At 36.9% G+C, this 24,134-nt stretch overlaps 1 protein-coding gene across 3 annotated transcripts in view; it reads left to right on the top strand.

The window, feature by feature from the left end:
• The window catches only part of LOC306845520 (glypican-5-like), a 138,089-nt gene that overhangs the window by 31,367 nt on the left and 82,588 nt on the right, over positions 1-24,134 (top strand). For all 3 annotated transcript variants that reach the window (XM_079378383.1, XM_079378382.1, XM_079378384.1), the window contains 2 exons: positions 9,568-10,286; positions 22,914-23,059. In XM_079378383.1, the coding sequence (XP_079234509.1) occupies positions 9,568-10,286; positions 22,914-23,059 (865 nt within the window). The remainder of the gene's footprint in view (positions 1-9,567; positions 10,287-22,913; positions 23,060-24,134) is intronic.

The raw sequence follows: 24,134 nt of genomic DNA, 5'->3' as shown, positions 1-24,134 counted from the left end.
GCAAATTCGTCAGGTGTTAGAGATGATGAAGGAGGGGGAGGAGGAGGACAAAGGAGGGAGGAAAATGTTTTAAAGAGCATGCGAGAGTTAGGTGAATTGTTATTTTTGTCATGATAGTATGTCCTTTTAGCAGTGGAAACATTAGCAGAGAAGTCAGAGAGGAGTGATCGATATAAATTAAGGTCAGTAGGATGTTGTGATTTGCGCCATACCCTTTCCGCAGCCCTGAGTTTAGAACAATGTTTTTGGAGAACATCAGATAGCCAAGGGGCAGAAGGGGTGGTACTTGCTGGCTTGGAAGATAAGGGTCAGAAAGTATCTAAACAAGACGTCAGAGTGGAACAGAAAGTATCAGTAGCACTGTTAGCATCAAGAGAGGATAACTGTTTATGGGGAGGAAGCGAAGATGAAACCATAGCAGATAGCTGGGAGGGTGAGAGTGAACGCAAGTTACGTCGAAAAGTGACATGTGGAGAGGTATGTGATGTGTCAGGAATCATGTTGAGGTTAAGAGTGAGGAGGAAATGATCCGAGGTGTGTAGTGGAGTAACCAGCACATGATCAGTGGAGCAGTGTCGTGTGTAAATAAGGTCCAGTTGGCTGCCTGATTTGTGAGTAGCCGTAGTTAGCACTCTCTTGAGATCAAAAGAGGCAAGCAGAGTGTGTAAGTCTGCAGCCTGAGGTTTGTCTAGGTGGATGTTGAAGTCTCCAAGTAAGACTAAGGGAGTAACATCCTCGGGAAAGGTTGAGAGCAATAAATCTAATTCTTCCACAAAGTTACCTAGTGATCCTGGAGGACGATAAACAACTACAAAATGGATTTTTAGAGGGTAGGTAATAGTAACAATAGTAATACTAGTAGTAATAGTAAAATATTTTATTTATATATTTTCAAACATCAATCTATTACTGACCTACGGTCCACAGCAATCCATTTTACAATCAAATGTGTGTGATGTAGGTTAAAAACCTAGCATTTGCATTTCAACTCTTGCTCAAGCAAGCCCAGTCCAGAATGGTTATTGAGATGCTTAGATCAGCACAGTGATCGGCAGGCTCACTTTTAACCAGATCCTTCAGCGAGCTCTGTGTTTTCACATGTGCACACACACACACACACACTGCATCCGGCATCTCAGGAATTGTTTGTCTTAAGTTGGCTTTCGATATAACGGGGAAGCCATTTTAATTGAGATCTGATGAGAGAGATATTGGTGAAACGTTCCTCTGCACTCTCCACCTGTTATCCTTCTGACAGCAAAGACGCTGCTGAGGGGAGGGGGTGGGGTGTCTAGAGCAGTTCTGGACAGGTGGTTACGTCTAGTTTTTCTCCTAATGTGTAGCATTAAGTGCTGTTGATTTAACCTTCTGTACTCTCATATGTTTGTTTACAGAGTGTTTTTGGGTTCAGATTTGAGCAGATTGAGTAACTAATTTCAGTATGGTCCAGAAGAATGCCTTTAGTGGGATACTTTTATTGAAAGCAGATATATACATATGTTAAATTATAATCACAGTGAAAAACAACAATATTGGAATAGCATTGTGAAATTGTATAAAAAAATAAATAAAAACATTTTATTTAAAAAACATTAAAACACACATGCGCACATACACACGTTTACTTAGCTATCTAAATGGGGACATCCCATAGGTTTTTATACTATACAAACTGGATGTGCTATTGCCCTACACCTAAACCTAGCCCTCACAGGAGACCTTCTGCATTTTTACAATTTCAAAAAAACTTTGTTTAGTTTATTTTTAAACCCGTTTTACAAATGAGGACGTCCCCAAAGGGAGGTTTTTGGAGATTTTGTCAGGTTTTCCTCACTTTTGGGTGCATATTTGTCCCCAAAATATGGTTAAGTAGGTACACACCCACACACACACACACACACACACTTCTTAAATTTCTTTGAACGGAAATTTAGAACAACATTTGAAATGGAAGTAAATCTTTTGTACGTTATTAATGACTATACAGTTAGTTTTAATCAATTTAAAGGGATAGCTCACGCAAAAATGAAAATTCTGTCATCATTTACTCACCCTCAAGTAGTTCCAAACCTGTATGAATGTCTTTGTTCTGCTGAACACAAAGGAAGATATTCTGAAAAATGTGGGAAACAGGTTAGTTCTGAGGCACCATTGACTTCCATAGTATTTTTTTCCTACTATGGAAGTCAATGGTGCCTCAAAACAGCCTGGTTACAAACTTTCTTCAGAATATCTTCCTTTTGTTGTTCAGCAGAACAAAGAAATTCATACAGGTTTGGAACTACTTGAGGGTGAGTAAATGATGACAGAATTTTAATTTTTGGGTGAACTATCCCTTTAATGCGTCTTTTCTAACTAAACTTGTCAATTTCTTAAAAAAAATCATAGTGATGCCAAACTTTTGGACAGTAGTTATGTTTATTCATTTAGCACGTGCTTTTATCCAAAGTGACTTAAATTAGGAATACAAAAAGCCAATATGATAGCCTTTCTTTTGTCAGTGTTGTAATTGGACAGCTTCTTTTGTACACCTTTAATTACCTTAATAGTAATGTGCAGCTACACTTGCAGCAACAAATTCAATCGCAATTTTTGTAGGAGTGCAAAGCAGACATGTTAGATTTATTTCTCGCTCTTGTTAAAGATTTTCTCTCTCCGTTTCTGTGTAACTGTTTTTCAGTTTCATTGCTCTCCGTTTTTCAGCTTCTCATGCAGAAGTTGCATGTGGTAATGTGACGTGTTTTCTCATCACAGCTGTTTTAGTCAGAGGACCGGGACGTATGTATTGTCACTAATTAAAGTGGGATTTTATAGCCCCCCTACAGAGGTGATGAACTCATATCTGTGTCTGACCCATATGAAACACAAGCCCTTGGCTGGATTACGGGGCTTTCTGGGGTGGAAGATGATCGACAGATGATGGATTGCCGAATGCTCTGAATGATGACCGTGGTCACTGAGGAATGCAGCATGGCCTTGAATGTAGGGTCTTGGCCGTGACAAAAGTGGGTCACTGTTGGTTATCAGGTTTTACAGTATCAAACAAGTAGTTTTACAATTCAATCCAGTTAAAATTGTGTTAGTTTATAATTTCAATATGTTTATTGGAAAACAACATCCACCGCTGTGGGTTACGTGACAGCAGGGAATGTTTAACTATCCCAACACCACCTTAAAAATCTTCTGTATCTTATCTTTCCGCCATCATTTGTTCAGTTTTACTCATCAAGCAGAATCTCTTTGCCAGCAGACCGTGCGTTAAGGAAATGAGTCTTGGTCATTAATTGGATTAGTCATCTCTAAAAGCCTTTTGTAGACCCTCTTAAGAAGCTATATAGCATCCAATTACACGGCTGTAAATCTGGACCCCATCTTGGCTCACTGGCATCACTGCAACACTGCAGTTGCCCAGCTCGCAAACCAGTTATGTACAGAGCGTTGCTTTCCTCTGGAGCCCAGTGACAGGGAATAATCTGCCCATTGTAAACCTTTATTTCTCTCTGCTGAAAATCCCCATTTGGATTCAGACATGGAATTGACCAATCAGAAATGGTTTGAAATGGAATACTAGTGCACTGCTTAGTATATTGTGTGGTATAGTTGATATTGTTGTGGGGCTGTTTATAAAATTTTGTAAAAAAAAAAAAGAAGACTTTTCTTTGAGCAGCTGATCAAATAATGAGTTAAGAAAGACATGATAAAAATTGTGGCTGATGTTCAGTCCCTCAATGTCTGCTTATTAAACAAATTTGGGATTTTTACATAAAGTGAAACAATTTGGTCACTCAAATCTCTTTTTTTTGTGAGATCTGACAGCACTTCATATTACTTCTGGTTCATTTTTCAGATTGGAAGTTGAAGATCAGTTTGATTGTATTACACTGTGGTATACAGCAGCATTTCCTAACCAAAGCATGATCAGTAAGGTTTTCAGTAATATCCATAATATGTTCCTTGTAACTCAAACTGCATATCCTTTGGCAATAATATGATTCATCTGTTATTTTATTACTGATTTTATTTAGATTTATTTAGAATTTATTTGGGGTGGGGCAATATATATTTTTTCTTTAAAAAAAAAGTAGCCAAATATGAGTAATTTTTTTTCCTTACACGTTATTTTTTTGTTAATAGTCTTATTCTTTCCAAGGTCCCCTCTGGAACCAAATTCTTTTGGTTATCCGGGTGTCGTGTGCATGCAGAAATTTTCATACTATGCGGTTTATATTAAAATATTATGATTAGCATGGTGGCATGCTGAACATACCCAGATCCTTAATCTTAGGGCAAACCTAAAGAAAGAGTCAGTAATATGTTTTTGTGCTTTATGAAACAAACAAGCCATTTAAAGCTTTTCAATTTACCCAGTAATAGATCTGACAAATCAGATGAACAATGTCTGGCGGTTCTGCTCTAATGGTGAAGTACTAATGGAGCAACAAATGGTTTCAAATAACTTTTTTTCCCCAGCTGTCAGACCACTGTTGGTTACTGTACAGGACTTTAAGTTTCCTGCGTGTCTGAGCAGTGTCAGCCTTTCTGGGGGTTTCTCCTGGGAGATCTCCTTTCTCTCCTTCCTTTTTTTGTCTTGTTTAAATGCCATTTTCCAACATGCAGCTCCATATGGATCATCCCCGATTGTCCTGGAATTAGTGTTTAATTCCATCTGAAATCAGCAGAGTCGTCCATTGTGTCTTCAGATGTACACAAACACTTAGAGATATTAACTTTTGTATACACATGAAAGAAAACCCTGCAGAAATTTGCTGGCAGAGTTGGCCGGCGACAGTTTGGCCAAGTTCTGTGGCGTGAGGCCTCAAAGCCAAACAAATTCACCTCTTTCAACTCTGTCTCTTTCTCCGTCTGCTTGTCTCTCTCTATGCCACTTCTGGCATTTTTACAGAGCGTTCGTGGCATGAGGCTACCCTCTGAAATGCTGTAACCTTACACTGGCACATTCTGCTTGTGGTTTGCTGCTCTCATTCCAACCATCTCGCCTACATGGGCACACACACACACACACACATACGCATGCATGCATGCACATTTACGATTTATATGCAGACACGAACACACAGCGGGACATGGCAAGCGGCCTTTCCATTCCTTACTTTCTCCTTCTACAATACTCTTGCTACTGCTGGTCTTAGTGGCCTAGTGGTTCGCATGTGTTCTGATACATCAGCTATGGTGCTTATATGGGCAAAATGAGTTTGAATCAGTGACTAATTTCTTTTTACGTTTCTTCTCCCCATCACTGACCTCTCTGTAAGGTTCTGGTGAAAAATAATTAATGACAATATGGGCTAGTCAGCATGATTCTTCCACAGTTTTAGCAAACCAGTTGCATGAACCAATGAACAGTACTATAAAGTAATCTTTTTCATGCTTTTCATAAATTACTTAATATTTTCATAAATTAATTAATTACTTACATCAGCATATTAGACTGATTTTGGAAGAATCATGTGACACTGAAACCTGGAGTAATGGCTGTTGAAAATTTAGCCTGGGCAACACTGGAATACATTACATTTTTAAATGTATTAATATAAGAAAAGCATTTTAAATCTCAATCTCTCTAGCTAAATGTTTGTTTGTTTTTACATCGTTAATGAATGAGACCTGTTATAGCAGTAATTTAAAATCACATTTTAAATGCTCAAGATGCTTGTCAGGTTCTTCTGATTGGCTTATAGTTTTAAAACTGTGGTGGATGTGTAACAAAAGTTTAACTTTGTACCATAATGTAATTCTCATGCCACAAGGCTCTGAAACTTCAAAACATGATGCAACAATAAAAAGGTATGTATGATGCATATGTACGTAGATCAACAATTAAAAAAACTGTGCAGCCAGTATGCAAAAACATCCTGTGCGAACGCCCCCTTTTGGGGGGCAGCGTGTTCAGCCACAGCTGTTGTGATTGGGAGAGTTTAGTTGTTGTCCTGGTCCATTGTGACGGCACTGATGGAAGCCTCCGCAGCTTATGGAGTGAAATGGAGAGCTCTGCTTCTGTGTATGTGTGTGTGTATGTATGTATGTACGTCTGTATGTGTGGTGACCGGTCTCAGTTTCGGTCCAGTTGCCGCTGTTCCTCCATCCCCTAACATGCCTTCAGTCTGACATCAGTGGCCTTAGAGAGAACGGCACCCTGGGTACTGTGTGTGTGTGTGTGGTCATGCTCGACTACAGCGCAGCTGAATAGACAGGCTGCCCTGCATTAACAAACCACTGACCAAACACAAGTTTAGGCACGTGTGTGTATGTGTTTGTGTGTCTGTGTGTGTGTGAGAGAGAGAGGGTGACAGAAAAACCACAGAATAGAGCCATAGACACCGCACTGACTCCTTTTGTCTCTTTTGTTTGTCCTTCCCGTAACTCAGAAGTTTTGTGACTAGTTTTAAAGGAGTAGTTCTGCTAAAAAGGAACATTGTTGTCATTTAATCACCCTCATGTTGTTTTAAGCTTGGAAAAGGGTCTTTATAGCCATTATTTTGTGGAAAAGAAAGCTAGACAGAATGTTTATACTGCTCTTTTCCAATATAATGACAATGGCAAAAATAGTCTATACGACTTGTGTGGTATATACATTTTCTGAAGCTACGATAGCCTTGTGTGAGGAGCAGAATAAAATTTAAAGTTATTATTGAGTGAAATCTTGACTGACAGCTGTGGTCACCATTCACTTTCATTGTATGAAAAAAAGAAGTTTAGCTTTGTACATTCTGCTATAGATATTTATGTTCATATTTCACACAAGGGTGAAAAAAAAAACTATAATTTTAATAAGTAAAGCCATTTGTAGGTTGATTTCTCTGAAAAGTGTTGACACTGATTTCAGTTGCAAACAGATCATGGTTTTTGAACAAATCTTTAAAGTGAATGAATCATATTTCCATAATCAAACTTATTTTTGGTTCATTGAAGATTTTAGAGAGAAAAAAATATCAATTAGATGTGTCAATCCAAATACCTTGCTGGGTGCAGGTTCTGGACTTTTTTTTTTGCCTGATGAAAAGTCATTGGTCAATGTCACTTTTTAAAAATAAAGTTTGGAGCTTTAATTTCAGTGTGCAGACATCCATGTTTCTTGATGTTTACCACAGAAGTCTTTCCCTTGCATCTGTTTTCCTGTGCATGAGGCATTATTAAAAATAATTTATTTAGGCTGCTATTGTTGTCTCTTTTTCTATAGCTTGATTAAAGTCAAGCCCAGCACACAAAGTGGAGAAAATTATAGGTTGTTTTTGTTGTAATTTGTGGGGAAACGCTTGTGATACTTAGTCAGCATGAAATGAAAATTCACCTATTTTCTAAATGCATGTTATAGATCTTATTGTAAACATTCATGCATACATTTCATATTTACTTTTTTTTTTGACTGCATAACATTTAATCAAAGTGACATATGCAGGACTTCTCCAATCATTTAATTGCTTAAACCCTGCCCTTGGTAAGATTGCATTCATCTGACTCCACTTTTAAGTACTATGCCAACATCTCAGTATCCAATCAACAACTGATGCATAGAACCAAGTCCCTGGGCCTACATCCCCCCCACCCTTTTTTATAATCCGTTACACTCAGGTCTGTCACAATACAGAAGAAAAGATCTGTTGCTATGTTTGTTGCATTCTAAATTTAAACCAATAGTTCAAAAATTAAAAGCTCAACCAATAGCATGACTCTGGGGTGGAGCTTTTTGTTTGTCTGACCAATGGCTAGTAGCTTAGAAACTACACACTTCACTTTCAAAGATAAAAAAGTAAGAAAGAAATAAGAAACATGCATTTTCTCACTGCTTGTTTTTTGTATTTAGGCTGTGTGTGTGTGTATGTGTCTTATGTCAATACTACTATTTTATTCATATATATATACAGTGCTGTTTCTGCTTCCTGTTTTTTTTTCTTTTTGGCATATTTGTCTCACACAAAGATTCAGATCATAAAACTATTTTTTTTAATATTACACAAAGGTAAGATGCAGTGTATATGTGCTGCGCTAACCGACAGGGACGGGTCACTTTGTCACACCAAGTAAATACAAAATACAGCTTTGAAATAACGATTTCATTTATTAAGGGAAAAAAGATGTCTAAACCTGCCTGGATCCTATGTGAAAAAGTAATTGCCCCCAAATATAATAACTGGTTGTGCCACCCTTGGCAGCAATAACTGCAGTCAAGCGTTTGCGATAACTGGCAGTGAGTTATTCACATCGCTGTGGATGAATTTTGGCCTACTCTTCTTTGCAGAATTGTTTTAATTCAGCCACATTGGAGGGTTTTCAAGCATGAATGGATTGTTTAAGGTCATGCCACAGCATCTCCATTGGATTTAAGCCCAGACTTTGACTTGGCCACTCCAAAACCTTAATTGTGTTTTTCTTGAGCCATTCAGAGGTGGACTTGCTGGTGAGTTTGGGATCATTGTCCTGCTGCATATCCCAAGTGCGTTGAGCTTGAGGTCACAAACTGACAGCCGGAAATTCTCCTTCAGGATTTTCTGAGAGTGCAGAATTCATGGTTCCATCAATTATGGCAAGTCGTCCAGGTCCTGAAGCTGCAAAGCAGCCCCAGACCTTCATACTACCACCTCCATGTTTGACTTTTGGTATGATGTTCTTTTTATGAAATCCTGTGTTGGTTTTATGCCAGATAAACACACCTTCCAAAAAGTTCAACTTTTGTCTTATCAATCCACAGAATATTTGCCCAAAAGTCTTGGGGATATTCAAGATAATTTTTGGCCAATGTGAGACGAGCCTTTGTGTTCTTTTTGGTCAGCAGTGGCTTTTGCCTTGGAACTCTCTCATGGATGCTGTTTTTGCCCAGTCTCTTTCTTATTGTTGAATCATGAACACTGACCTTAATTGAGGCAAGTGAGGCCTGCAGTTCTTTAGATGTTGTTCTAGGTTCTTTTATTACCTCCTGGATGAGATGTCGTTGCGCTCTTCAAGTAATTTTGGTGGGCCGGCCACTCCTGGGAAGGTTCACCACTGTTCCAAGTTTTCTCCATTTGTGGATAATGGCTCTGACCGTGGTTCACTGGAGTCCCAGAGCCTTTGAAATGGCTTTATAACCCTTTCCAGACTGATACATGTCAACTATTTTGTTTCTCATCTTCTCTTGAATTTCTTTAGATCGCAGCATGATGTGTTACTCTTTAAGCATGCTTCACTTTGTTAGACCGGTTTTATTTAAGTGATTTCTTAATTCAACAGGTCTGGCAGTAATCAGGCCTGGGTTTGGCTAGTGAAATTTAACTCGGCTTTCTAAAATAATGTGGTTAATCACAGTTCTTTCATGATTTAACAGGAGGGGGCAATTACTTTTTCACATAGGGCCAGGTAGGTTTGGACAGATTTTTTCCCTTAATAAATGTAATCATCATTTAATAACTGAATTTTGTATTTACTTGCATTATCTTTGTGTAATATTAAAATTAGTTTGATCTGAATCTTTTGTCACACATATGCAAAAAAAAAAAAAAAAAACTGAAAGAGGGCAAAAACATTTTCACAGCACTGTACATTGATTTATATCTCAACTTCTTTCTCTTTCAGATACGTTCCTGTCTCTGATCACCTTCTCTCAGAATCACCTGACCTCTTTGTTCGAGACCACATACTCTTCTCTCATGCCGTCCATCTCCCCTCACCTCGTCTGCCTCTTCACTGACCTTTCTCGCTTCCTCCAGGGCACTGGCAACGTCTCTGTTGAAGCTGCTGTCCACTGTTTCTTCGACAGTCTCTTCCCGTTAGTCCACACTCGTATTGTCAATCTCGGCATGGCTGGGAGCATCAGCGAGAACTCTTCTGATGCAAACCAGCTCGGCGACTGTCTCCGCATGACGAGGCAGGACGTTAATCCCTTTGGGCCACACCCAAAGGCAATGGCAGATACGCTTGCAAGTGCATTGCGGGCAGGCCGGGTGCTCAGCCTAGCGCTTGGTGTGGGATTGGAAGTAATGAACATTACTGATACGGCGGAGTTGTCCAAGGAATGCAGTCGTGCTTTGGTTCGCATGCATTACTGCTCTCATTGCCGTGGACTCACCCTGATTCGGGCGTGCAGCGGCTACTGCCTCAACGTCATGCGTGGATGCCTGGCTAGCCTCTCGGAGCTCCACAACCCCTGGAGACAGTACGTCACAGTGCTGCAGGATCTCACGCACATCGTAGCCGGAGCGCACAACCTGGAGCTTGCCTTGCTGGGGATCAGAGGTCAGGTTGAGGAGGCCATACTATATGCTCAGCTTCACGGGCCCAGGCTAACTGCTACGGTGGGTGTTAGCATGCATAGTTAAAATTGTATGCTGTGAGTAGTGGTTGACCGGGTTTTTTAATGGCCAATGCAGATGCTAATATTTTAGAGAGCAGAGTGGGTGATATAAAGATGATTTAGGCCTATATTATACTGTTTCATTTAAAGGGGTCATATGATGCGTTTTCAAGTTTTCCTTTGTCTTTGGAGTGTTGCAAGCTGTTTGTGCATGTATAAGATCCGTAAAGTTGCAAAGACTAAAGTCTCAAACACAAAGAGATATTCTTTATAAAAGTTAAGACTCGTCCACGCCTTCCTAAAACACCTCATTTAAACATGCCCCCACAAATCTACGTCACTGTGTTGGAAGATTTGCATAGCACCGCCCAAATGTTTACACAAAGAAAGAAGGCATAACTTTTATTCTCGCTGTAGTATTGTTACAGCCGCTGCCATGTCGTGGAGACGTTGTGTGTTTCCAAATGTGGGAAGGGGCATACCATTTCCGTCACCCGCCTGATGTTTTCGGCCAATCACAATGCACTGGATAGCTGGCCATTCAGAGCACACCCCGCTTTTCAGAATGTTGAGCTTTGTAAAAATCAAAGCGTTTCAGCAAGGCAGTGCAGAGACGAGCAACAATAATGTACGGTATGTGGAAAATGTGTTTTTTTTTTTTTTTTACCTTAAACCTCGTAAATACATTGCATTACAACAAATACACAAAATAATGTTATTTTTTGCATCGCCCTATTTACACCTTTTAAAGATAGGACAAAATGTTTTCTAAAGTCAGGAATAAATAATTTGAAAATGAATCATAAATAATCAAATGAATAATAATTAAATAGTAATTTGAAAAACACTTTTTGATTCTGCAATCCTACTATAGCGATCAAGAAGTAGATGAAAAACACAAATGAAGTAAACAATACTCTAATCAGTTGTTGTCATGTAGCGTGAATGGAATTTATATTTATTTTAAATAATATTTACTTAAAAATTAGATTTTTTTTTACAATCAGTTAAATTGAAAAAAAAAAATTGAACATGATAAAAATTCAGTGAAATAGACAGTTTATGTTTTACACAGCTATAATTTATTTTAAAATCTGAAAGCATGAAAATCCAGAAAGGGTTCAGGTAAGTTCACCTTTTCGGCGAGATTCTTCTGGTGCCGTGTATCCAAACAAAGTGTCCCTTAGGCTGCCGTTATCTGTTGTTGTGTAGTGTAGTGTGTAAATGAGTGTTTGGAAAGGGCTCAACGGCAGCATTTTGTATGACATTTATCACTGACACCCATAGTACACATGCTCTTAGCTTTGAACTGTAAGACCATTTATCACAGACTCAGTCAAACTCACTTTTATTCGCACTTCAAACTCTACTTCATGGTATTGGAAAAGACCCAGCCAACATGAACCCAGGTCACTTTATTTTGAAATAAAGTTTTAAATGTGACACTCCATTAGAATACTGGCATTATACTGTCTACTAGCGTGTTTACATAATTTTGAAGCTGTTAAGTGGCTCACTTAAAGGGCAGAATGTGATTGGTTAACTTTTGACTGATCTGTTCGGCTCACAGGATCGTGTTAATGGTGTGAGTGTTTGGATTTGTTTGAAATGGAATAGTAGTGCACTACTTTATACACTCTATGCTGCCTGCATGAAACAGTATAAATAATGAAGAGATATACAGTAGTATTCTAGGATTTTTGTCACATGATCTCATTTGTTTAATTCAGCACTATATGAATACTAAATCTTTTGGCAGTCCAATCAAATATGTCAAGAAAGTAATGTAGAAATCATGGCTGATGTCATTCTTGTTAATTTTTTGCACTAGATGTGGAAAGTCAAATTGAGTGCATTGTGTTCTGGGATATAATGCCTAATTATATTTTATTAGATAATCAAAATATTAAATTATTTTAAATTTAATTATGCTTACCAAGGCTGCATTATTTGACCCAAAATACTGTAAAAACTGTAATATTGTGAAATATTATAATGTAAAATAATAAAAATGTTTTCTATTTGACTTTTTTCAAATTAATTTATTAAAGTTAAATTTTAACAGCCGTTTCTACAGTCTTTGGCGTCACATGGTTCTTCAGAAATCATTCTAATATTCTGATTTGGTGCTCAAGAAACATTTCTTGTTATTATAAATGTTGATAACGGTTATATTGTTTATTTTTTGGTAAAAACTGTGATACTTTTTTCAGGCTGTCTTTACTGTCACTTTTGATCAATTTAATGCCTCCTTATTGAATAGAAGTATTTATTTTTATCTTTCTGAACCCAAGCTTTCGAATAGTAACGTACATAAAGCGATTCTGTGGTCTTTCTGAATAGATACTTTCAGCCAGTAAAACAGCTTTTGAGGTCCATATTCTGTGGAGGAATAGAATCCTGCATTAAATGATGGAAACGGTTTGGAGATTGTTTCTGGCAGGCGATTTCTGTTTTACTCTGCTGCTGTGTGTAAATCTCCACTGTTTTCTTTACACTCAGCAAAGAGTTTCAAGAGAAAATAGTGAGACTGAAACCCACAGGACTGCCATCCTGATAACAGACCCTATTACCCACAACCCCTTGCCTGTACTATCTCCCATTGTTTTATCTCCCGATAAAGCTGTATTCAGTTCCGTTAAGATAACGCACAACTTTCCGCCTCTCTCATTTTTGTACTCTCCTTCCAAAGATCATAAACCATAGTCTTCTCCACTCTCTCTCAAATGTGTGTGTGTGTGTGTGTGTGTAGCTAAGATGTTATTAGAGGAATTATAGCAATGGTTTGATTTTCACTGGGATACTTTCCCAAACGGATTGCGGTTGGCATGCTGTCCCATCATGTGTGCTGCCCGAGAGGGCATGCTGCGTGTGTGTGTGTGTGTGTTTTCTGGGATCAGGTTTTAGAGGTCTGTCGAGACACTGTAGGTGCTGACAGCGCTGGCTGCCCTCATGCATGTCTGAAAGACTTCTATTGACCAGCACTGTACGAAGAGAGAGAGAGTAAATCGAGAGGTTTTTAAAAGCGGACTGGGTTATCTTTTTACATCTCTGTGGTCTTACTGTGTATGTGTGTGTGTGGGGTTTTAAATCCCTGTAGATCAGGTGTCATACACATGTACCACTGGGTTTAGGTGATGCTGGGTTGTGATACCAGCTGAACTTGGGTAATGTTGTGTGTGTGTCTTGCATGCAATGCACATTCCTTTCATTGTCTTTTTAAATTCTGGACTGTCAGTGCTGGTTATATAAGAGAGTGCAAACTTCCTCCATTGTTCCTTTCTTTCCTTTTTTGGGTATAAAGGGCCTTGTGTGCCTTATTCTGGACAAAATCTGCCCACTTAGACAGCAAGGGGCCATATGAGTGACAGCCACAGTGACCAAACATGCAATATGCATTTATTAGGTGATGTTTAAAAGAGGGTAAATCTGAAATTGGATATAACCTTAAGACCTAAAGCGTCATGTATACAGTAGGTGTGATCAAGGATATCTTGTTTACTTGCCACTAAATCAATGTCTACCCTGCAGCAGGATTCAGTTGTCAGTTTCGAACCATCTCTAGAGGGCCCATAAGTCATTTTTTTCAGAACTAATATTTATTATTATTTTGTCATTATTATTGTTGTTGTTGTTATAACAACAACAACAACAACAACAACAACGACAACATCTATTATTGTTATTATTAATTAATAGAATGATTTCTGAAGGATCATGATGTGACAATGACTGGAGTAATGGCTACTGAAAATTCTGAAATAATAGGAATAAATTAATGCAAAATGTAGTAATAATAATAAGCTGTTATTTAAATGGTAATATTTCCACAATATTACTGTTTTATTACTAAAAATGTAAATTCTTCTGATCTGCCCCAAATCTCTAAACAGTAGCGTACAAAATTTAAGAGCTGTAAGTTTAAAGTTCAGCTGTAAGTTTAAAAGCTGAAGAGCTCAGGATCCTCCCTTCATCTTTTTCTCTCTCTCTCTTTTTGTATTTTAAACTCTTCTTTCTATTCTCTCTCCCTTCTTCCAGTGATTTCATCCAATTTGGAGTCTTTTCCTAGTGATTATTGTACATTTCAACAGGTTTAAGGTCTATTAATAATTCTACTGCTAGACTGAACGACAGGATTTACACCGCAGTGTTATTTCCCAACTGGAGAGGAACGGGACTGTATAGACGTGAGGTCAGAGTTCATTTGAAGTGTTGTGATGTCTCAATGTTGCTAGCGTGGAAACGGACAGTCTTTCAGTGACCCGTAATTGCTGTGCCTCAAAGTGGCTGCTGACAGCTGTGAGCGCACGTCAGACAAAAACTAGAAAAATGTAATAATTCATTATCCACCGTCCCAAGCAGCTAATGTGCTGCTCTACCTTATTTCCTCCGAGGTTTAACTGAGGGCTCTAATTACAGTCTTACACAGGAATTTTAATAGCAGCTTGTGCTTTAAGATAATGGAAACAAGGCCCCAGGGATTAGAAAAGATTTCCAAAGCCCAGAACACAGACAGCCATGAGAAGAGGGGTCAGTAAAAGAGCCCCGTGTCTCTTACTCACCTTCCTCTAGCTCTCATTTACCTTTTTTTTAAATTTATGTCTCTTTCCTTTTTTTATTATCTGGCTCTTTCCACAAATATTGTGTAATTTGGCCTCCTTTTGCATTAGAGGCACAAATAAATATATATATATATATATATATATATATATATATATATATATATATATATATATATATATATATATTTTTTTTTTTTTTTTTTTTAATTATTATAAAAGCTATTAGAGAATTTTATATAAAGTTATCTAAGAAAAAATAAAGTAGCTAAATACATTTCATGCTAGGTTTATTTTATTTTATTGCTAGCAGTGTTTTAGACATGGTTAAACTTTAGTGAAATTGTATTAATGGGTTTTAAAAATGCAAAGCTCATAAAATCAATAGAAAATAAGACTTCATAAAAGAGCTACATTTCTTGCTAGGTTTATTATTTTATTTTTTATTCAATTTTAATTCAATTTTAATTTAATTTAATTTAATTTAATTTAATTTAATTTAATTTAATTTAATTTAATTTAATTTAATTTAATTTAATTTAATTTAATTTAATTTAATTTAATTTAATTTAATTTAATGTTTTCGACGTTGTTAAACTTTGGAGAATTTTAGTAATGGGGTTAAAAAATCCATAGAATAATCCATAGAAAATAAGACTTGAAAAGACAAAATACAGACTAAGTGTGTCGGGCCCTTTACCCTATTTCTGGAAAGTGCCATATCACGCTATCCCTTCACCAATCCATCTTTCCAGTGAGTAAAAAGTGAGGAATCAATTACCTCACCAAGTTTGTAACCCTCAGCGGAGCAATTTATTTTCCAATCTGATGGAGAGAATGACTATAGTGAAGGAGAAAGCCCCCACCCCACTTTATTTTTTCTCTTTTCTTGTTAATTTTTGGTCTTTTCCCCTGCCTTGTGTGCCGTATTTATCCCTTGGTACTATATAATCATTCCTGTGAACACAAATTTATGGATACAGGAAATTATTATATGCACTGATGCACTAGGATTTCATGGACTTAGGGTTCATTTGATATGAATAATTAAGAGGAAATGAGAATATGTCTAGAAATGTTTGGATTCTAAATATGGGAGGAGATATTTTAAGAATCATTCATTGTAATGTTTGCATTTGGGCCCAGAGAGTTTAATATTGTAATAGCGGAACGGAGCGGGTCGGGAAAAGATGGTGGTTCTGTGATTTGGGAGGAATGAGGAATCGGATCAGCGCTGATCCTGACTTATGCAGCTCATCGCTGGCATCTAGATGGCTCACGTGGCGTTTTATATTCATGTACTTATTAATATGTGGCATGAGACAAGCGCTGTGAACTTCAACAGCAAGAGAGAAAGTGATCCATATTTGACAGGCTAACAATTATCACTTTTTAAATGTTATTCATAATAAAGAAAAATCACTAAGTGTGTATATAAATATTTGTATTTATTTATAATAGAAAATTATATCAGTAATCACTACATGTAATTTATTTCTCACACCAGATAATATTTATCTGGCAAAAAATCAGTGAGGATCTCTATTAGGGTCTTGACAATTAGGACAGTCAAATTTGAACATAAGTTTAAAGTAAAAGTAATATAATTAAAATAAATGTATCACTGAATTTAAAGCATAGATAAATAGCAGTGTATTATATTATATTATATTATATTATATTAATTAATTACCTTTATTTTATGTAACCACAAGAAAATGATGTCTTGTTACTAGAAAAGCTACTATTTTGCATGAAGTAGCAGTGATTTTTTTATTTAATTTAGTTTTGTACTTTATATTTTTTAGTTTATACTTTTAATTTCATTGGTTTTATTTTATATATTTTTATTTTGCTTTATTTGTATTTTCTTTTCTTTTTCTTTTCTTTTCCATTTTCTTTTCTTTTTATTTTGGACTCATTTTCATTGCATTTCCTTTTCCTTTTCCATTTCCATTTCCATTTCCATTTCTTTTCCTTTCCTTTCCTTTCCTTTCCTTTCCTTTCCTTTCCTTTCCTTTCCTTTCCTTTCCTTTCCTTTCCTTTCCTTTCCTTTCCTTTCCTTTCCTTTCCTTTCCTTTCCAAACCAAACCAAACCAAACCAAACCAAACCAAACCAAACCAAACCAAACCAAACCAAACCAAACCAAACCAAACCAAACCAAACCAAACCAAACCTTTCCAAACCTTTCCTTTCCTTTCCAAACCTTTCCTTTCCTTTCCAAACCTTTCCTTTCCAAACCTTTCCTTTCCTTTCCTTTCCTTTCCTTTCCTTTCCAAACCTTTCCTTTCCAAACCTTTCCTTTCCAAACCTTTCCTTTTCTTTTCTTTTCTTTCCTTTCCAAACCTTTCCTTTCCTTTTCTTTCCTTTTCTTTCCTTTTCTTTCCTTTCCAAACCTTTCCTTTCCAAACCTTTCCAAACCAAAATTATAGCCAACACTATTGTGGGTTGATTCAAATTTAAACAGTACTGTATCATAACCCTCCCGTGCTTCAGGGGACGTGGATAGTGACCCAGATTCATTTAAAGAAACTGAATGGAGACGTTAACAGAAGCCTGACCTTAAGATGACTTGGAAGAATTTCCTCATTCTTGCTTTGTTATGCTCATGCACATTTTTGGTTCCTAAACAGAGTTCTGTCTGATTTGGTTTCCCAGTGCATCATCTTTCAAAATGTTTTGGGGAGGCAGTTACATTAGAGACTGGCGACATCCGTTTGCTGGGAAACCAGATTGCAAATCATATGTGAATGATTATGACAAACTGCCGAGAAATTGGAAATATGCTCGTAAACAGAATATTTACTGTTTAGAGTGAAATATGGAGGAGAGAAAAGGGGATAGTAGAGGAGAGGGACAAGGTGAGGAGAGGAAAGGAAAGAGGCGAGGAAAGTGAGCGTAACAGCCGCTGAGTCAGCCAGTCTGGGGTCAGATCCTCTGCACCCGTATGTTTGTAAAGAGAAGTTTTTTAAGAGAACTATGATTTATATTTGGGAAGCAATCTGAGGTGGAGTGTGTGTCCAGACCACAAACTTGGCTGAGATAGACTGAGGAGACAGATAGCATTTAGGAAACATACAGTATATAGCAATGCACAGTTCAGAAATATCCATTGCTACAGACAATGCGTTTGTTGTCTGTTTGGTGGTTGTAAATTCCATTTACAACTTCCAGCTGGCATTTCCAGCAATCTTCAAATGCAAAACATTAAACGTTGTTCGTTGGATATGCCACATATTAAATCTCGCTGTCTCTCTCTTTTTCCTGAGGGTGTTGTGGGTTAGTAGTTAATCATCTTGGCTGGTAACTGAAATTATGAAATTAATATGAAATAAAATCCAGATGAGTCATGATTCATGATTTTTTTTGTTTTTTTTCCTTTTTTTTTAAAGAAAGCATTAGTTGCAACAGAAATGTTTTGGGTGTTTGTTGTTTGTCTATTTAATCATAAAAATTATATAAAAAATGTTTTATTTTAATAACCAATAATGACAAAAACAACTACAAAAAAGTTGGTATTTTTTCTGAAAATTAAAAAAATAAAATGGAAAAAAGTAATAATTAATTGCACAAAACATAAGCTTGACCAACTGTTCTGTCTCTGTCCTTTTTTTAAGTAGAAAGGAAGGGACTGACAAACTTTATGCATCAGACTGCTCAAAAACCTTTTTTTTTAATGTAAATTAGGAAAGAAATCAACCTATCAATGTATTCTTATAGTTGTCTTTGTTCTTTTAACTTGGATGGAGAAAGTATTTTATCAATTTTTATCACCTATTCTCAGAATTTTGCCATTGATGTACGGCACACTTAATGAAGTCAGTAGCGTTGGGGGTCTGAATCTGTTTGTTCTATTACGAGAGTAGAATGCATGTGGCGATGCAAAGTTCACAAATAGAACACACACACACACGCAGATCATTAATCAGCTGATTGTGTATGTGTGAGTATCAGCGTGGCAACAGTGAAGCCAAACAAAGCAGCCAGAGTATCACAGTTCAAGCACACACTCAAGCCAGACCTACATGAAAAACAAGCCGCTAACTGAACAGTGAAGCTGGCTTCTCCTCCCCGTGCCATGCTGGCACAGCCACTGCCTGATTCTGAACACTGTTTAATTCAACACCACTGAGACGCTCTGTGATGTTGTTCAAACAGCGCTGCCATTAAAAAAAATCATTTAGCCATTTCCTCTTTTAAAATGTGAAGCAGCGGTTAGATGTATTTTCTTTTGCAGTAGAAGCATCAGTGTTCCTCTGTCATTGAATTTGACAGTCGGCACATTTCCACCTGATTTAGATCAGAGTTTGGATTGCTGGAAGCATTTAAAGTGATTTTTTTTTGTGTGTTCTGTCTTATAAAGGTTTAGCTGTCTGTCTGTGTCCTTTTGTTCTTTCTATCTCTCTATCTCTCTATCTGTCTGTCTTTCTTTCTCTTTGAGTTTTGGGCAAGAGAGCACTAAGAAAGTTGTCCTGCCTCTGGAGCAGATTCTTATATCAACAAACTTCATCACACACCGTCACCACACCATGTAACTCAATACTCCCCCAGAGAGAGAGACTTAAACAAACATGATGATTGAAGGAAAAGTCTGTCTTTAAAACAGTACTCTGAAAAAGATATAGATTGAGCGGTTAGCACATATAAAGATCACATGCATTAAATTAGACTTCCTCATAGCACACTGTAGTAAAAATGCAGCCAAACACCCGCTACCAACCTCAAATACACAGTCAGTCTGTTAGCCAAGGCCAGGCGCTCACAGCTCCCGCATGTGTCTTCCTCTGAGACTTCATCCACGTGGGATAAAGCACCGTTCAGACCCCGTCTAATCACACCCGGAATGTTTCACACACTGGCATTTCACAGATATTACAAGGACGGACAGGTGCACGCATTCTCACCAGACAAGAGCAAACCTCTGCTTTCAACAGTAGGTAATTGAGTAACAGTTGACCAGTGGAATGACCCATTGTGTTTAGCGTCACCGATCAGGGGGTCGCTGAGGTCACTTCTGCCTCTCTCTCACATACGCATGTTTAATGCCTATTTTCACATGCTTTCGATTCTTTAAAAGATCTATGTTTTCATTTAAGACTCTGACTTTCGCTGTAATGTGGCGTTGTAAGTCACTGAGGGCCATTATTCTAGATTAATACTTGTTAAATATAGTTTTCTCCCAAGGAGCAGAACAATTTGTTCAGAAAATATCTCCATCAATAATAATGTGTTGTCATGGATACTAAGGAACAAGTTAACTTTTTTTTTCTAAATAATAGCTGCACTATAGGCCTTATAGTGGTGAACTGAGACAAATAATGAACTAATATGCTTCAATGTCTTCAACCACTTCTTATAATACTTATAATGTCAACACTTATCTTTTCTGGAAATCCTTTTTTAGCACACTGGATGATTGACAGGTGAGTTAAGTGTCGTAGAAGTCACCTGTCAGTCATCCACTGTGCTAAAAAAGGATTTTCAGAAAGGATAAGTGTTGACACTACAAATGTGTTTTTGACCACCTCTGAGTCTGGATAAAATGAACAAATCTCAAAACATTCTGCACCCCATTTACAGGAGGAAGAGATCTGGAAAAGGCCATTGGGTTCATTCTGGGCCGCAGACATTTAGTTTTTACCATCTGAACGTCTGTCATGTTTTAGAGAGAAGACTTTGCGGGTTTGTTGAATTTTTATTAACTTATAAAATTAGTCAAGCCTTACAAGAAAAAATTCCCAGACGTTCTGATTGGAAAATAATTTGATCCTGGACACTGGGAAACGTCCGGAGAGAAATTCCATCCATGCATAAAGAAGCTCGTTTAACTGCCATGAATCTCAGATTAAAAAGAGTTTCTTTTCACTGATGTAAATATGCAGAACTGCAGCTCAGTTACTGACTAGGATGAAGAAAGAAATTATCCGTGGAATAGGATAAAATACATGCGGTTCAAGGATAACTGTTGTGTATTTGAGATACTTTGTCCAAAATCCACCGCTGGGTTTATTTGTGGGGAAACGATGGTTCCCATGCTGTTCGTCAAAAAGAAGGATGAAAAATATTTACAATAGAGGGTAAATCAATAAACTACACAGAATACAACAAAATCAAAACACAAATATTTTCCCAGCACTCCCACATTTTTAGCTGATACCCACAATGCCTCATTCTCTTTAGGCTCAAAGGCTTCTGAAAGTAAAAGAAAGACACAGATTCAGTTTATTATTATTATTAATTAAAGCTGATATTTAACACATTAGTGTTTAATAATGTTTGCACAAGCTCCTAAGTATATTAAATGTATTTATATCAGTAATAAATGCGTTAAATGTTCTTTTCCTTTAACCTGGTATCGTGTCCAGAAAGATATCTGATTCTCACAGACTCTGTGTATGTGTGTGTGTGTTTTGAGAGAGCTGCTATTTATGGATCTTGGAATAAAACTGATATAATTTTACTAACTTGTAGTGAACAGATTGATTTAAATGGTATTTTTAGTTTTTATTCAGGAGAATGAAGCTAAACTGTTTGTGGAGCAGATGCAGTTTCATTGTTATGTCTGAATCAAACCCTGAACCCATTTTTGTGGTAGTCTAGTCATTTCTTTGCATAGAGTGGTAAAGGCCCATCTCGCTCTCAGATATTTTTAGATTTTACTTAAGACTTATTTAGGATATTTAGTCCATAAATGAACTTTTCCAATAGTGAAGGCCATACGTTCCAACCAAGTTTTCCAGTTTTTTTCAAGTCAAGTCAAATTAGCAGTTTTGTTTTTGAGGACTTTTTAAGAAATTTGGACATTGTAAGTGTAGTGAAATATTGCCCTGATGACCCAAATGTTCTCCATATTATCATAAAAAATTTAAATGAAATGTACGTCTTTTGACTTCAAAATATCACTTTAAATTGTCATGTTACTTGCCATTTCTTTGTTACTATTTGTAATTTTTTTTTGTAAAAATTATATCTACTGTCAGAAAAAAGGTACAAAGCTGTCACTGGGATGGCACACTAAGGTACAAAAGCTAAAAGGCCCTAAGTGGTGCATATTTTGTACCATATTAATATCTATTCTATAGTGTACATATTAGGACCTTTAAAAAAGAATACTACCCCAGTGACAGTTTTGTACCTTTCTTTCCAATCTTACACCATTTATTTCAGTGTGTTTATCCTGCAGAGTTGCACCTTGTTATTCATTCAGGTTGTAAAGCGAGTGACGGAGCGAAGACTGTCTTTTTCCTGTCCTCCACCCTTACGACCGAGCTCCCGGAGCAATGACAAATGATGCAAGAGATAAAGATTTATTAATGCTAAATAAAATTGTCATTATTAAAGGTGACTGATAGGAGAGGGCAGAAACTGAGGGTAATCATTTGGGTCGCTGTAGTCAAGTCTGCTTTGACTAATGGACTGGTGACGTCTGCCGGAGCTTTTAGTGGGATGAAACGGCATTGATTAAATGCGTGTGTGAGAATGAGGAAGGCGCAGAGGTGAAGGAGGTGTAGATATAAAAGCAAATGCAAATTGAGATCCTGTGTTACAGCAATAGTCTCTAATGAGATAAACTGGCTTATGCACAGACACGTTTGTTTTTCCATCATGGTAGGGATTTTCCATTAACTTTTGTTGTTATTAGAATGAGCTAATGATATTTTTTGGCCCCTAACCCTCCACACAACCCTCTCAGAATCCTTTCTACATTTTTAGATTTTTATTAAGATGTTATTTCATTTGTTTATAAAGCTGTTTTCCTTGTGGAGACTGTTGGCTGCTTCCCACAGGGTAACTGATTTCAGGTTTTACTATACTTGAGGATATTTGATCCCCAAAATATAGGCAAAACCAGAGCCAGACACACACGCTCAAAGACACCACACACACACGGTCTCTGGCTGAGGTCTTAATCAATTCATTCATTCATGACATTAATGTGATCTGTTACTGTCTCTGCTTTTCCATTAGTTTCATTTATCCCAGAGACAAACACACTTACGTCATCCGTTCTGTCTTCCTGAAGGGACAGAGCATAGCCCTCTCTCATCTGTCTCTCTCTGTCTTTCAGGTGGATAAGGTATGTGGTCACTCTTCAAATGCTTCTTCAACCACAGTCAGGACATTTCCTCCGACTTCAGTCACCCCTCCACCTGCCAACAGCTCACAGGATGTTCCAGGAGCCGATAAGATAGGCATGTTGGCACACCTTCACAGGTTAGGCTCGATCCCAAGACGCATTTATTGAAAAACCCATTTTTACAGCTCTTTGATATTGAAAAGTCTTAAGGTAGAGTATCATGGGAATTTTTAAATTGTTTTTTATTACTATAATTTTTTTTGTAACCTGAAGATCTGCCTGTAAATTAGAAATTAGGGATGCACCAATAATTTAATTTATAGGCCAATACCGATAATTGATATGACCACCAATATTATACACTTACTCACTGGTAGCTGATAGAATATAGTTCTTCTAAAACTATTTTAAATAATAATAAAACATTTTTTAGGATCATACATTTAATTACAATAATTTTTACTTACACACACACACACACACACACACACACACACACATACATGCACATGTACCTGTGTATATATTATTTTATTTTATGCATTATTTATTTTAATTTATATATTCTTGACATTTATTTTTAATCCTGTTATTAATTAACATATCATAGTCAAACTATTTGCCAACATCCCATATTCTGTTATTTTTTTAAGGGTTCATTATTGAATATTAACCTGCTATAAATTTAAATGAAGCATCAAACTATTTTTTTTCTTTTCTGTTATGCAACACACTTTTGTAATCTGGCATAGAAAGACATTGACATGTACATCAAAATAACCTCTATTATCCGTTTAATCAGACCTATTCCAATAATAAAAGCAACTAGATAAAGTTTGTCAAGGCAAACTTTAAGTTGGCTTGAGAAAGCCGGACCAGAAAGTTTGAAAAAGTTTAAGAAGTTAAATTTTTTTTTTTTTAAGTTTGATGGTTTGCAGTCTGAAATAGTTTGAAGTTTAAAGTAGTTTTAAAAGCTTAAAGTTTGAATGTTTTAAAGGGAATACAGTCTGTCAGAAATTATGATTAGCAAGTTACTAGCATGACGCTAGCATGTTTCTAACATGATTAACATGTTACTATCATGTTGCTGGCAAGATTAGCAAGTGATTAGCATGTTGCTAGCATGACTAGCATGTTGATAGCATGATTAACAAGTAACTATCATGTTTAGCATGTCGCTAGCATGATTAACATGCTACTAGCATGTTGCTA

The sequence above is a fragment of the Barbus barbus genome (genome assembly GCF_936440315.1).
Source record: "Barbus barbus genome assembly, chromosome: 26".
NCBI classification, from domain to species: domain Eukaryota; kingdom Metazoa; phylum Chordata; class Actinopteri; order Cypriniformes; family Cyprinidae; genus Barbus; species Barbus barbus.
This window is presented reverse-complemented; position numbering and strand designations above follow the sequence as displayed.